This window comes from Dermacentor silvarum, chromosome 7, assembly GCF_013339745.2.
Source record: "Dermacentor silvarum isolate Dsil-2018 chromosome 7, BIME_Dsil_1.4, whole genome shotgun sequence".
Lineage (NCBI taxonomy): Eukaryota > Metazoa > Arthropoda > Arachnida > Ixodida > Ixodidae > Dermacentor > Dermacentor silvarum.
This window is the reverse complement of record NC_051160.1, coordinates 57525469-57541931: the sequence shown is the minus strand read 5'-3', so window position 1 is coordinate 57541931 and position 16463 is coordinate 57525469. Positions and strand designations below refer to the sequence as shown.

The window sequence follows — 16463 nt, the reverse complement described above, 5'->3', positions numbered from 1 at the left end:
GAGACGTCCGTTATTATTATGCCAATACATTTTGTTTATTATGCCAGTACATGGAGGCTAAGTTCGCTCGATCCCCGAACCCATGAGCGCCGTCGTTTGTCCCGATCCAGGCTCAGCTTTCTTTCTTTTTTTTTTCTTGCTCCGGAGATGCCGGCACGCGCTATTCGTTGCTCCGTTCCGGCTGCTTATACAACTACGATGATTTGCTCGGACCGAGTTCTATATTTGTTTTAATTGTTCCTATAGACATCTTTTCTTACTACCTTTTTAAAACTATATATAGCTTTAAATTACCTCTCGCGGTGGCGAGTCAACGGTCGGAATGCGCAGAAGAAAAAAGAACACACGCAGGCGCCGATGTTCTACAGCGATATATCAGATTGCGCTTTGTTAAAGCAGCTTTGATGCGCTCAAGCGGCTCACACTAACAAGCTTTTGGGTACATGCCTTTAGTCGCAAGTGAAGGCGCATCTGTGTCCCTCGGGTGAAGGAGCGTTCGACTTCGCCAAATTCCCTGGAGGAATTTTACCAGGGCATGCCTGTACATTTAAGTGGCTAAAAAATATATAGGTCACCACAAAAAAGACTACAGAAAGGCAAAGTTGTCGTTAAGGTGACCAGAAACTCGCTAAATTTAGCGATATACTTTGTCGCGAAGCATATACCAACACCGATATTTGGTGCGCCCACCGTAGAGTTACCTATGCAAAACTTACTGGAGGGAACTCAGCCGCTGAGAATGGTCAGCTTCTATGGGAGTGAACATGAATACGTGTATTTGTCTGATCTCCGTACTTGTGGATTCAGACGCTCTTGTGCCTTCATTTACTACGCTTTATCTGTCTTTATTGGCCCAAATTTCAAAGCAAGCTTTACTTTAATGCACGAGGCAGTAATGCTCATAGGCAAAGAAACAGCGTTTTGGAACGGGACAAGTATAAAGACGAAGGACTCAATCGATCGAGCGAGTCGTGCATGTCGTCTCCGTTCAAAAGCGCCGTTTCTTCGCATAAGTATACCCATACCAGCAGGCCCCAATTCAGCACTAAGTTCGCTATGAGACTTTGCGTTACATGCGTAGTCGCAGCATACTGCGACTGAAACGTGACATTTCGTTGAAACTTGTCAATTTAAAGGTATACACCAATGCCGTTTGAAACCAGAAGAACGAAGTATTAGGTATATCCACGCACTAATACTCATCACTTCCCATGCCGCGGGGTGGCGTTCTGAACGTCGTCGTCGAATTCCGCCATGTTGTCGCGTTTCCTTCTTCTTCTTCTTCTTTTTTTTTTTAATGGCGGCGTTTCGAGCCAATCGGAGACGCCGTATGGCGGCTGTAGGCCAATCAGAGCTGACAAGACGGCGACGAATGCGACGGAGTGGAGTTTGTCGATGTCCAGAATGGTATACCCCTGGTTGAACCGCCATGCTTCTACACTACTAAAAAAAAAAAAAAAAGTTTGCAGCTTTTGGAGCGTTTCTTATTGTACCCAAACGATAATCGTCACGTGTCTTGTTTGCGTTTCCTTTCTTGAAAAAAAAAAAAAAACTACTTCCTGTCAGAAATGCCATGTCCCGCTGATAATTAACGCGCATGCCAGGTTCGTGACCTGGAAGTGTACCGGGCGTTTATAGTAAACACACGCGAGGTAGATGACGATAGATGCAGCGGTGGTCGTCGTCGTCGTCTTCTTGCGCGTTGCCATAACCATCCGCACTCCGTAGGTGCTGTCACGCCATAAACGAATGCCTGTACGCTGATGAAGGGGAAGGGAAGGGGGGGTGGGGGGAGGTCTATAATGACGGTTCACTGCAGCGACGCTCGCCTGCACGGCCGGGGAAGCGATCGAGCGACAGCGCGTTGGCTGCATGCGTCTATCGTGGCTGCCAGAATGGTGCCTCGTGTATATCGATTTGCCCGTTTTAACGCGACAGCGTTAAGGGTCCCGTGTCGCGGAAAATCCGGTGTCGGCGTCGGGGGCGTTTCTCCCCTCGGGGGGGGGGGGGGGAGACAGATAGCGAGGAGGTTGCCCGCAACCCAGCCACCTCGATAGCTGGAGAGAACTACCCGAACATCTCCAACCTCTCCTACAAAGAGGTCGCTCAGTGTCCCGCAGCCCACCCGTATTAGAGAATCTCCCTTTGAACTGACCATTTCAGATGACCAGAGCAAGCGGCTACCTCTGAAACGCACGACTCTTATAGGCACCTCTTTAAGGACTTGAATCCAACTATATGCCAGGAAATCGTTATCAATGTGGTACTGATATATATATATATATATATATATATATATATATATATATTTATATAGCTCCGAGATTTATTAGCGCGGTTTCTTAGCGGCTATGGTGTTGCGCTGCTAAGCACGAGGTCGCGGGATCGAATCCAGGCCGCGGCGGCCGCCTTTCGGTGGGCGCTAAAATGCACAAGGAGCCCGTATCCCGCTCATTGGGGTCACGTTAAAAATCCCCTGGTGGTCAAAATTAATCCGGGGCCCTCCACTATGGCCCGCCTCATGATCAAACCGTGGTTTTGGTGCGTAAAACCCAGATAATTCAGTTCAATTCATTCCGACCTTCCGACTTTCAGTTTCCACTGCAGCCTCGAGAGGGCTGTTTGTGCTTGCGCGCACATTTCTCGCTTCACCGCAACACACAAATGCCGCGCTGTCAAGTAATCGCTACCGTGCAGCGTGTGACGAAACTCGTGAGCTAAGGGCAAACGCGTTCTGAGGCGTTCGGGCATTCGCCTTCAGCGGACCAGAAGCTTGCCGCTCTAATGGTCTTGCACTTTGCGCCGTGGAAGAAAAAAAAAAAGTTGTGCCGTTCTTTTTTCTTTTTTTCTTCCCTACATGGCATCGAACAATACGCAACGCGTTCTGCGTTGGCCAGGCCAGGCAGCAACACAATGGCCAGCTCCAGTTGGTCCACTTTCTATGTTTCTTTTTTTGTTTTTGTTTTTCCTTTCGTGTGCACCGATGATGCATCGCTGCTAGGTGTTCAAACTCGCGCCCGATGATAAAGTGTTACTCGATCGCATCTTGTTTTCTTTGCAATTGTTTTTTATCCGCGGCTGCATCGAAAAAGTGTTTTGTTGTTGTTGGTCCTGGGCCATGAAGCAAGCGCACTATGAAATGCTTAGACCAGGCATCGGTCGGTGGATGGTAACAGGAAACAAAGTGCAAGCACGAAAAGAGAGAGGGAGAGAGGTGTATGGTAAGAAGAAAAGTGAATGAATGAGTAATTAACCTCACAGTTGCAGAGGTAAATTGAACACAGAGATAGTCAAACATCGTTAGAAAGGCACATTTAAAAAATACAAACAATAGAACACAAGGAGCCGAGGGGGAGTGGACACCCGTAAAGGGTAAAAGAAAATTGGAGGACGCTTAAGCTTCGCCTTTAAGAGTGGAACGCGATAGCGTCATCGGGACCCGTTCGCATCGCATTTTTCTTTGAGTTGGTTTCACTGCAACACAGAACGTGGGAAAGCCAGCTTACAAAGACCAAGCTTACACCGATGCCCTTAATGTCGGCTTCACTTTTAAACAGAAATGCATTGCTGGGAATAGGTTTTTCCAGGGGCAATATGTAAGTCGTCTTATATTAAATTGTGAAGGCCGACCTTTTTCTATAATTTAATAATTGTTTGATATTGCCCCGATGGGCGCGCGTGTGTCCAAAACGCATTAGGCAGGTCAAGTCCCAATTTGACCTGCTGAGGATGCGAGTGCCATCTGGATAGCATTTTAGCAAGTAAATTGCGTCGTGTTGGTATGGTAGAAATGCTGGAAAAGTGGTTTGTGTTTGAGTTTTCTCGTAACAGAATTATGTTTTCTCGTACATGAAAATTACAATCCGACGCCATCATGTCTGTAGGTTGTAGTTAAGTCGTACTTTGTCATTTTTCTGACGGATTTCACTGTGAGAAATTCAATTTTTGTTCACTAACACCTTGCATCACGACAGAGGGCCTGCGCGGTCGGGGTGGTTCGGGATGATTTTCTCCGCCACGGACGCCGTCATCCACGCCGACACCGACGCCGGATTTTCTGCGACACGGGGCCCTTAACGCTTTCGCGTTAATAAAGTTATACCTATGCAAATGCATAACTGAATAACTGCACTCGTCCTGCAGTGGACATAAATATAGGCTGATGATGATAATGATGATGATGCAAATGTTGGCATATATACTTATATCTAGTAAGCCAGTGCCACCGAGTCCTGATGGAAGGTGGAACAGGACTTTCTGTGGGCCCATAGTTAGAGCATACTTGGAAAAAAAAATATTAAGGCGCAAAAAAAAAAGAAGACACGGCACAAAAAGGTCGAACACAGGACCTTTCTTTTGTGCCGTGCCTTCTTTAGCGCTTTAAAGAATTGCCACGATAGAAGGTGGTTTGTTTGTATTTGCAAACACACATTACTGCGTTATGAGGACGGGTGTTCATCACAGTCGGGACTTGCCATATGGTCACCGGAAACCCTTTTGTGACCATGAAAGCATTTTTTTTTTCATGCCGTCCCTTTCGCGATACAGCTTTCCTGGCTAATGTCAGAATAAAAGGGCTTTAGTCCTGGCAGGAATAAACCGCTACCTCGTTTTTCATAAGGAAAAACAAACATCCAAATGGAAACAAACAAGGATTGATTCGATCCTAAGAAGAAAAAAGAAAGACAGAAAAAAAGTCTGCCTTTATATGCAACAGAAGACAAAATAGAATGTGCAATTGACCGAGCTGTCAGACATTATCAACAGGAAATCTGCTACCAAATTCACGAAGGTTTTTCGTTCGTTAAGTGCTGTCTGTCATTGGCTGGGTGCTACCAAAAGCCGCTTGCGTTTATTCTTTGTACTTCTTTTGCGTCCTTTTGTGCTCCCGGCTATTTGAGTGTCCTATATTCGGATGGGAAAAGCCTTAAACTCCCTAATGTGGCCCAGAGACTCCACAATACCACAAGGAGAATTTCTTGTCTTCAACGTTTAAGATATTTATACCCAAACACTCGGTGCAGTGCCTCTAGTGAGGTCAGGCTGGGAATGGGGCGGAGCTATGGTTCCACTGACTGCAGAACTATAGCCATGAAGTCGGCGGCTTCGATAGAGCAATGTGAAGACTGGCCGAGAGCACTACATACTGACACGAACAGAACCTCTTTTACGTGAAGACGAATCGAGAACCACAGCGTAAAAGTGAATTCATTTGCATTGTCTAGCGGCAAACACTGAAAAGAGAGGGCAGTCGATCACTTACCAGGTCTAATGCAGCGTATTTCCTCCACCTCTTCGCCTTTTGTTTTGTTGCTCCGCCTGTCTTCCTCGGCTTCGGCCGCCTTCGTAGCGTTCTTGGAAGCGTTCCTGCTTGGGCCGGTCTCTTCTCCCGGAGGTTTCGGTTCTTCTCCTTCGGCGCCGCCTTCCCTGGGTTTTTCGTTTCCCTGGATAGGCTTGTCTTCCTCCTTCGGTTCCCCTTTGGACTTTGAATCCGTAGCTCCTTCTCCCGATGTGGACTTGTCGCTCGTCTTTGGCACCGGCTTCGCGCCGTCCGTTTCGTTCCCCGACTTCGGCTTCGACCCTGGATGCGTATCCGTCTTCGATCCTTGATCCGCCTTCGGCTTCGACTCCTTGTCCGGCTGCGGCAATTCGTCCTTGGATTTTACTTTGGCCCTGTTTTCCTCGTCTGGTTTTGTTGGCTTCTGCTCATTCTCTTGCTTCGGTTTGGTCCCGGGCTCCTTGTCCGCGCTCGCCGGCTGTCCCTTGGAAACCTGCTGTGACTTTTCTTCGGCCTTTTTGCCCGATCCGTCTGGTGGTTTTTCGTCTGCTCTCGGCTCGTCCTGGCCCGGCTCCCCGGGCGTCTCGCCTTTCGCCTTTTCGTCGTCTGTTCCTTCGCCACGGGGCTGCGAGTTCGTCTGCTTTCCTTCGCCATTGCCTGCGGCTTCTGCTTCGTCTTTGTCCCTCGGCTTTCCTTTGCCCCCATTGCCTCCGGCCGACGGCTTGGGCTTCGGTTCGTCACCTTCTCTCGTTGGTATTTTATCTCCGGTGGAGTTTTCGGCGTGCAAGGCTCGTTTAGAAAGTGGGCTTACGTGTCTCCTGGGCGCCGGCGCGACTTCCGGTTCCTGCGAAGGTGGACCCGGGACGTCGTCTGCTTCCGCCGCTGCGCCGGTTGAGAGCAGACGACGGGCTGTCGCGTAGCCATTGGTCTCAGGCGTGACTGCATTGGAGAGAAAAGATGTACAAAAGAAGCGAACGTTAGAACGAGGTTCATGCGAAGAAAGAAAGACGAGTTTTATCAGCGTTAAGATCTATTCTACACGATTTTATACGATGCGTGCATGCTATACGATGTATAGCATGGTCGTCGTCGTCGTCGTCCCCCCCCCCCCCCCCCCCCCCCTCTTCCATTTATCGTGTACAGTGGATGACTGTGAACCGGGTTAGTGATATTGTTAAGTTATGCGACCGAAACCCCACTTATTCTCAATTTCTGCGTTTCTTGCTCTTTCTCTCCTTTCACTTGACTTATTGATCGCCGCGAATTTACCGCTTCCCCATTCGTTGCGTCATCTCTCAAGCTCTCTAACTCAAACTTTTCACGCAAACTTTTCGCGTTGTGGTTTGGACCTCTATCATGCGATTTACCACTACGATCAGAGGTAAGGGGGAAAAAAAATAAAGACGATCACGAAGAAGAAAATGACGTATCGCGTACAAGATCGTGCTCGCTGGCCGGCCCTGCGTCTTCTAGATGCGTCAAGAGATGCAGACGAAAAAAAAAAAGAAAGAAAAGCGACAGACGATAATAAGTTATAAGCGAGGCTCTCTCCTGCTTTCTGAAAGAGAGCCAGAAGTCTGCCGTCTGCTGCTCCATCGATCGTCGTCTGCAACCAGCAGCAGCCTCCTTAAGAAAACGCGTATGTATATAGAGCATATAAGAGGAATGTATACCCACGCTAGCAGAGAGAGTGGTCTTGCGACAGGGTATATACAGACAGGATGGTGGGGATGAAACCACTCCTTTCTGACTTTAGCTTCGCTAGTGCATTCATTGCGAAAGTCGCGAGCGCTCAGGGAAAAAGGAAAAAAGAAGAGAAAAAAAAAAAGTCTGGTGCAGAAAATTGCAAGCGTTATCGTCCGCCTGCGTCGCGTATTTATGTAGTCGTTAAAAACGCAGACCGCGCGTTTGAGTCTATCCGGCCGGGGGGCCCTTAATCCGGCGACTTATATGTACGCAGAACGAAAAGGCTTACAAACGAGGTGAAGGGCTAACCTACGTGTGGTCCGAGTATACGCGGAGAAAAATACAAGCACCGCAAATCCGGTGGGCCGAAAGTTTCTGGGGAAGCGCTGTTTATTCATGGCTTGCGCAGTGCGCGGCAGCGCGAATTCTGAGTCGCGCACCCACAAGCTTGCTGATTTAAGGAGACGCGAAGCGGGGGGCCAAGCTAAGCAAGCAAAATGTGGTTGCGGTGTGTTCAGGTATACGCGATGCGAGGATCAATATTTAATTGGATTCATTTACTGGACACGCGCCGTGATTGGAGATTCGTTTGCGCATGCGCGTATACAGCCGGGTTTGCGGGTTTCTGGGCGAAAGGCTGCGCGTATATCTGCAGAAGGCCGTCTTCTGTTATGCCTTGTGTTACGTTTCGCTGATGCCGTTCGTGAAAGGAACGCCACGAACGACACAGAGGAAAAGTTTTTGACGTACTTTTTTGTGTTTGTGTCTGGTGATTGTGCGTATGTATACTTATTAAAGAAAAGGATGGGACATCGTGATATGCGGTATTGCACGTGAGGCACCTGCCTATAGCAGGCGATACAGTTGCTATAATATACAGTCTGCTCAACTATTGCCTGGCTCGTATAAATAGCAGACGACAGTTGTGACAAAGGCCGCCGTCAAGGCAATCTGCTATGCTCGGTGTGAGTTTGCGTGTTGTTCGAGCTTATAGGACAGCTTGGACAAGGTGCAGTTGGTGTCGAATCACACTGTAGAATGTGTGGTGCAGTCTGCCGAAAACGTCTTGACTGCACCGCGGCACGACGAATGAGGTGAATTCTCTCGCTCCCAAATAAATCGTCGTCCGCATCGCTATACACAGCGGCAAAAAACTGTGTTTTGTTTGTACCGTCTCGAGTCATATTGCTCCGCACCCCGCTATATCTGCCATAGAAAACACCGGGACAGCGCTTTCGCCTTAGGCTTCAAGTGGGTTCGTTTGTGTGTCTTTACGTCGAAACCTTGACCACGCATCTTAGCGGGGTGCATTTGTAGGGCAACAACGATTGCTGCTTCTTTGAGCCTGTGTGCTAGTTGTGTCGCTTTCAGAGATATACCTTCACCGTGCGCTGAAAGCGACGGCGCCGAAAGTAATCCGTATCGAATATGCAGACCCTCTGCTCGTGTTAGTCGATAGCCTCGCTGTGTTTTTCCATGTCCGTTTGCGCAAACATGTTTGCGTGAATATTATGACGCGTGCGTTGCTTCGCTTTCTGGCGGTGGCGTTTTTTTTTTTTTTTTGCCGGATCGTCGCTGTTATCGATTTGTCGAGTGGCGCGAGACGCGCCTGCTGTATTCGGAAACGCTCGAATGTTGTCGCGGATTCCGTATAAATAGTCTCGTCTAATCAGATTGCGCGCGCGCGACGCGAATGCTGTTGCACATTCGCGATTGTTAGCGAGCGATTACGCAACGCGTGACACGCGGCGGACAGACGTTGGTCTCCGCTATCGTATAGCGCGTTGAGTGTTGTTTTTCTTGGCACATCTTGTTCTATATTCGCGACTCCCACTTCTGAAGGCGCTCTCGGGTTCTTCACCGTCGCTACAACGTGACGAGTTACGCCCGTAAACAGTATACTTTGGTGTCTTACTGTGAAAGTTCGTTCGCGAAACGGTCAGCAAGCGGAAGCTGGCGTTCCTGTTGTCAACACCTCGATCGATGCATATACTGACGCCGAAACGGTGATTAAAGAACGAGCACTCGTCGACGACGCTGCCTTGGGTGGTGCTGTCGTGTCGACTACTCAGTCGATTGAACCGCTAGCGCAGTATATATACATAGGTTCACGTAAACGAACCTGCATGCACAGACTGCACGGGACCCAGCCGCTTATTCGAGATTCGGATTGTGCAAGTTGCCGCGCACTGGGGATTGATGGTATCACTTTTATTTTTGTTTTCGTTCGCCGACTGTGTTTCTCTTATCTACGCGGCGTCGCAAAAGACGGTGACTTCTTTACGCAAAACCGACAACAAGCTTCGGTAAGCGTACGTCATGAATTTGGTGGTGCACGCATTTCATTGTAACGCCTTCCGCTACACAAAAGAAAAAAGCCCATTTCTTTCGTCTCAGCCTCTCGGCCAGACAAAATTCGTGGGTAACTTGCCTCTGTTCGCTTTGCTGCTGCTGCCATTTCTTGTGTAGCGAGCATTAAAAAAAAAAAAAGAGGAAAATTCATGTTGCGATTGCTGGTGCACGCTTTACCAACGCGTAAATGCAAATGAGGCACGGATATCTCGTTTCAGCGCCGAGCGGCTTCCCCAACAGGCAGAGCTGTGGTGTCGTTTGTTAGCTGGGACGTTCTTCGTACGACTCGCAAGCAACACAGAAAGACGACAGCTTCCGTCAGGTTATACGTGGCGCAACCGCAGGTTAAATAAACGGAGAAGCAATCTTTTATACGGTAGCTGGCGCATTCGTTTCGCCTATTCTACATGCGGGAAGCTCTCGAAAAGAGATTGCTTTCGGTGTAGCAGACGAACTTTCGGTGTAGCAGACGAAAACGATGTTTTTTCCCCAAGCAGACGAGAACGGTTCTGCTAGCAGACGACGCAGTTCGGCGTGAATATATACGACATAAGTCGTTACGTAACGGGCCGATGCCTTGTTTCTAAACCACCGGTGTAACATTACCGCGAGGCTCTCCGCCAGATTAAAGACAGTGGGAAGCGCAGTAACCCCGAAATATATCTTTCTTGCGGACCAGAGTAGATGTAGGTGGATGCTGCGATGGCAAGGTGAAGAGGATCAGGTTCTAGCGCCGGCAGACGTATAGCATATATAACGCAGATAGAACCGACGTGCTCTCCCATCCAGCAAGCCATTTCCGGAATTGCTATTTCCGTTTAGCGTGGTGGAGATATACAAGACGGCAGACTTGTATAACCTGACTGCCTTCTCTTCTTAATGCGTACGGTTATCGCTCGAAATGTTTCGGCGATTGCGAAATCGCGTTCTCGTCGGCGGTGGAGTGCATGGTCTGCGGTGTTTTATAGAACCACTGCTCACGCGTCGAATACTTGGTGAGCGCAGATTTTGATTTGATGGTTATCCATTAGCGTCCACGCTCAGGAGGCACAATTGGCTGAACCAGTGGCCTGCTGTTTTCCTCTACTGTGTTTTAATTTGTTCTCCCTGGGGAACGGAGGGTCAGCAAATGCGTTGCTCTGAAGAACGTACGCTATACAAACGACGGCTACCTTACGTCCACTGGACCGCTTGAACATCGATATAACGAACACGGATATACCGAATTATCGTCTGTAACGAAGTGTTTGTAACTTAAGCTGGCTGAACTGTGACCGCTTGAGCCTCAATATAATGAATGCGGATTCAAAGATTTAAAAAAGTTATCAGATATAACACTTCTTAACTAATTAAACCGCTTATCGCCGATATCAGCGTGTAACGAATATATATATATATATATATATATATATATATATATATATATATACACGGAACCGGATATATTGAACCCACATATAACGAATTATTGTGTATAACGAACAGCATGTAAAATCCCCATGAAAATTTTGGTATAGACTTTTTATTTTAGCTGTTTGTGGTCACCTTCAGATTCGATATATGCGGTTTCGACTATATATATATATATATATATATATATATATATATATATATATATATATATATATATATGTGTGTGTGTGTGTGTGTGTGTGTGTGTGTGTGTGTGTGTGTGTGTGTGTGTGTGTGTGTGTGTGTGTGGTTATAACAGATATTGTATATTATAAAGCTATTTTCGTCACAGATTTTGTTATAGCGCGGTTCAGCAATAGTCGCCGTGTGTCCGCACACGCGCTACCGAGCTGCAATTCCTATTCGGCGACATTTATTCCAATAGAAGGGTGTACGTAAGTCTCGCTCGATGTTTGCTTTCCAGGACTGCGGTGTTGGCCTGCCTCCAGGCAAATTTTCATAGCGGCGGCACCGACTGGTTCGTGAAGCGAGCGCGCGTAGCGATTTGCCAATTGGCCTCCGGGATCAGTGGTTCTCTATCGCGGCGTAGCAGACGACGCGTGAAATCGCAGACGACACGCTCGGGACCGAAGAAGCAGCAACAGCAGACGATCGCTTCTTCGCATCGCCGATTCTAGCGGCGCCTAGTGTGAAGAAAGCGAGACAGAAAAAAAAAAGGGGGGGGGGGGGGGGCTGAGATTGGCCGCGAAAGTAAAACGAAAACGCAATAACGAATAGAACGGGAGGGTTATAGGCCCGCTTAGAGGGTAAATAAATCTTTCGTCCTGCGGTCACACGGGGGGAGATATTGGGGTCAGCGGAGTAAAAGAACGGCCGGTCGTAGCTGAGCTGTGTGCAGAGCGGATGGTCGCCGAAGCCATGTGACGACAGACAGGAGGACGACGGTAGTGTCAACGCTCACGCACGTACGATCGCACCTACAAACACACAAACACACACGAAAACACAAACACACACGCGCGAGCACAAACGATCTTGCGCTTGACCCGAATCTCGGGGGACGGCCACTAGGTGTCACCATTGTCGTCGCCGCCGCCGCTTGCACGCGGACACGATCGAGAAAGATCGAGGTTGGAACAGACTCACAAACGCGTGGAAGGAGGAAAATGGAGGTTCGGTGTGGAAGAGGGGGGCGGGGGGGGGGGGGGATTGATTTACTGCGCGTTATCGCCATCCCTGCCCGACGCAGCCGCCGCCGCAGCAGCGCCCCCCCCCCCCCCCCCCCCCGTCGGGTTGTCTGGTAATAGCCGCTAAATTGAGCCCCCGAAACGCGATGCTGAAAGGGACGCCGAGAGGAGGTGTAAGTCAGCCGCACTCGGGAGAGGAGGATGTGTTGGCGAGGGGAAGCACGGAAAGTGGCGACCGAGGGAGCTTGCTTCGCTCGCTCCAGTATGCGTACGAGTACGGCGTTGTGGTGCGACAGGGAATAAAGGGAAGGAGGAGATGCGAAGCGAGACTTGAGATGATAAGAAAAAAAAAAAAGGAACATGGCGAAAGGTGACGAGAATTCGTGCGTAGTCGCGAAAAAAAGAAAAAAGAGACTGAAGACGAAAGTGGAGGAGAAAGCGCGCGCGCGCGCCGAAAGAATAATAATAATGAACGGGGACATTGATCGAGTTCGGGGGCTGAACGGCGGGCGGGTATTTCTTTTTTTTTCCCTTTCAGATTGCGAAGAAATGAAAGAAAGAAAAGGCCGCCGGCGGGGGCTGGCAAGAGGCGGTATACGGCGCTCGTGTGCCTGTAAAGGGTGCTTCTCCTTGCGCCGTGCAGCCGTGAGGGAAAGCGGGAGCGAGGAGCGTATTGTTTGAACGCGGGCGGTGGTGTGGCGTTCGCTATCGCGGCGTCATCGGAGGGACGGAAAGGGCGAGGAACGAATAAAAAAGGCTATCAGAGATAAGAATTAAACGGAGCTAGAAAAGAACGAGTAAACAGAGAAACACATGGAGAGCAGATTTGTAGGTAACATACGCGAGATAAGAACGTTCGGTAGTAGAGTGTGCGCATTTTATTATTTTCCATTATCGGTGACCTGGACTACGAGGGTATGCCGAGAGGGCAACAGCTTCGCAGCAGATGCGAGTGCTCAAGTGTCGGCATTGAGCATGCGAAAACAATGTTCCCGGCATTTTCTTTAGAATTACTTTTTGCAGAGTCGGAACACATTCGTGCACCTTACACTCTTCGGCTCAATAGCCGATGACGGTAGCGCAACGAAGTCTGCAATTGAGTTCAGCAGTGCAACAAACGGGGCTAGTTTGGTGCACGTTCAAAGATGTCTTGCGCTGCGCTTTGCGCGGAATCACAAACGGAGCATATACGTATATATTCTGGGGTTTTACGTGCCAAAACCACGATCTTACCATGAGGCATGCCGTAGACGGAAAGTGGATTCATTTCGAGCGCCTGCGGCTCTTTGACGTGAATCTGAATCATCGAAGTTCACGAGCGTATGTTGCATTTCGGTCCCATCGAAATGTGACAGCCGCTGCCGGGATTGAACCCGCCACCTCGAGCTCGGTAACGCAACACCCTATAGCCACGGGACTACCACGGCGGTGTACACGGAACGACAAAAAAGAAAGAAAAAGCAGGGACGATGCGAGCGGAGGTACGATTGCGTTCACGCACCTTCACTTGTGCCTTCCCATCTTTTTGTAAAGTGAAGCCGTTTTGAACTTTTTTTACACGACGTTGACACTTCGCGAGTTGTAAAGCCAAAGGATTCGTCCTCTCACTGGAGGACTCTCACTGAATGCTTTCGTAGAGCACACGTACGTGCTTCCAGGACCTTCCGTTCAAGGGTCCTACCGAGGCATTAGTGGTAATGTCACCCATATCTTTTGGATATCATCCCCTCGTTTGCATACCTTTTTATGGCCACAGCGCGTCTCACACTTCACATGTCACTATCATATAGCTTTAATGCATATACAGGGCGTCCCAACTATCATACACCGAGAGTTGAAAATATGGAAATGCCACGTAGCTGGGCAGAACCAAGGTATGTTGTTGTTTGCCGTCGCTCAATTGGAGATACTCGGACATTTTTTTTGCGTTCAGCCTAATTGCATAATTAGTCTTAATTGCCCAATCAATCAATTTCACACTTATTATAATTAGATGAAAAGTGTGAATGAGAAAATTGCAGAGCAACATGAAATACTCGCGATTCAGCTTTCTGTTGCTCAATACAGGCTACTTAAAAGTTTTTCCGAGCGTGAAAGAAGCCCGCGAATACACGTAAAATTGCCGCGCGACTGGCCGCTCGAGGCACTTTGCGTAGATGTGCGCGTAGACAAATAGTCACATTTTGTAGACAAATCGACGCATCTCGTAGACAAAACATTTTGTCGACAAATAGTCACATAGCCTGCCTGAGTTAAGGCTAGGGTCCTTCAGAGATCAAGCGCGCAGTGAAGTGCGGACGGAGATGTACTACATCTTCGCGGTCGTTGGCCTGCCGATTCCGTCACACGGAATCGAAGATTCGAGCTTCGCCCCTCGACGACAGCGACGGCTTAGATCATCGTTGATCCTGCGGCAGTTTCTGGCTGGGAACGCGATTGCGCAAATGGCTCGACCGGCCTGTGCTCGCGTTTATACGCATAAGCGGCTCTGAACGTCGGCTGTAGTAAGTAGCCCGAGGCATTTGGGCGCATATCCCACGCTCAACTGAGCACCACGTATCGAAGGAGCGGGCCATCCTCCCCCACATACGACGTCATTTCACGGAGTCTCCTTAAGTGGGACATTCGCCGTCTTATGTTGTCGCGTTTTTGCTGAGTCGTCACCGACGTCTGCTCGGGCACCGGCGTGACTGCGCAATACGTGGCGCCCGCTTCGTCTGCACACTGCGATCGCTGCAAAGTTGTTAAGAACATTTCCGCTTTAATTTGTTTTCCTTCTTTCTGCAAAAAAGAAGAAAGAATGCTCAGCAAAAACACAAAAAAGTCATTGTAAAAAATCTAGCCCCTGAGTCCCCCAGCCGCTGCGGCCTTTCTCATAGACCCTGTGTTGCTTTCGCATGTTCGTAGCTCAGATGTTGTTTTCCAGGACGTGAAATTCAATGAATCAATGAACCAATCAGTCAATCATGATGTTTATTTACTGGCATATCCCCTTTGAAACAGGGCGGTGACAAATAGTCATATAGCCTGCTTGAGTTAATCAGGTGTGCTATACATGCGTTTTTATTCTAGCAATTTTGTATACATATCGTTAACCTTAGTTTTGTTCTCTTATTCAAAGCTTCTCTTTCTACCTTGTACCGTTATCTAAGCCTGTAACGGATCCGGTCGTATCAATCTCTTCCCTGCGTTTTTTCCTCCAATACTCTAACCGTCTCTTGCTTATCTCGACTGCTGACTGGCCCCTGATGCTTCCGTCCACTTTAAATCCAAGCGCTTCTGGAAGGTGTACATTACCCACGGTTCTCACTGGGTGAATCCCTTCGCATTCCATTAGAATGTGTTGAGTGTTCTCCGAATTTCTGCTGCAGCATATACACATGCGTCATCTTGTTGCGAACATTTGCTCCGGTATGTTTTTGCCCTTAGGCAACCAGCTCGAGCCTCAAATAGCGAGGCACTGCCCTTTGTGTTATCGTACAGGTTTTCTCTTCTAATTTCTTTCTTCCCATTCTTGTAAATCTTCGTGGTCATGTTGTTTCCATTCTTTGCATTCAATTCGATGTCTCAGTTTCTCTCACTTTCTTTTTGATGACTTGTGTTTGTGTATTTACACTTTCATGATTACCCTGTACTTGGTTGCCAATTTTCTTGACGTCTTCCTCCATTCCGTGTCCACGATTTTCAGGGACAGGCACTTCAATCAATCAATCAATCAATCAATCAATCAATCAATCAATCAATCAATCATGACCTCTCGTGACCTGATCAGGAAAGATGAAATGATGCTACGCAGTTCTTTCTTTTTTTTTACATGGGGTTATAGGAGAGGTTGGCGCCTTTACATGGCATCGACGCATGACAAACGAAAATGTTATCACATATAGTGTGTCGAAAGACACCGGATAAAGTCAGACATTCGTGAACACAAAGTTATGTACATGAATCGAGAAACGCAAAGAAAATAAACATGTTCACGTGTACAGATGCGTTGAGGATATACGAGTACTTAGAATTATCCGAGATAACGTGCGAAAGTTCACAGTTTCGCAGACGAGCGCACGAAACGTATGTACATATATACATACTACATAACTACTTGACAACATGAAATTAGCTTAAACCCACATATATCTTTCAGCGGAGGAGCCATGGCAAGCTAAAAGCTAAGCCTAAAGGTATCGATACTTTCTGAGAAAACTTCATAAAGCGACCGGCGCTCTGCTCTGCAGCTCCGCGCTGCTTGGCCACGGGCCAAATACGCAGGCTTCTTCTTTTTTTTTTCGGGGGTAGTCCTAGCATCACGTCGCAGAAAAGAATAGAAGCGAGGCATCTGTTCCAGTGAATCCAACAAACCGACTATTACACCATTAGCTGCTCCCTCCTGTACCATCAAGCTTATCACATTTTCCGTGGGCTCGCCCCAGCGACTTGCTGCGAGTGTCAAACGTCGTCACGCTGCTCGAGCCAAAGTCAGTACGAAAGACGGTGCAAGACATCGCCGAACAGAACCTCGTATCGCACGCTTCCTTTCTACGCCTATAGCT

General features: G+C 48.4%; 1 protein-coding gene across 1 annotated transcript in view; it reads right to left on the bottom strand.

Annotated features, from left to right (window-relative positions):
• The window catches only part of LOC119458072 (sodium/potassium/calcium exchanger 4-like), an 80551-nt gene that overhangs the window by 44615 nt on the left and 19473 nt on the right, over nucleotides 1-16463 (bottom strand). The window contains exon 2 of the mRNA XM_037719879.2: nucleotides 5264-6217. Within this exon, the coding sequence (XP_037575807.2) occupies nucleotides 5264-6217 (954 nt within the window). The remainder of the gene's footprint in view (nucleotides 1-5263; nucleotides 6218-16463) is intronic.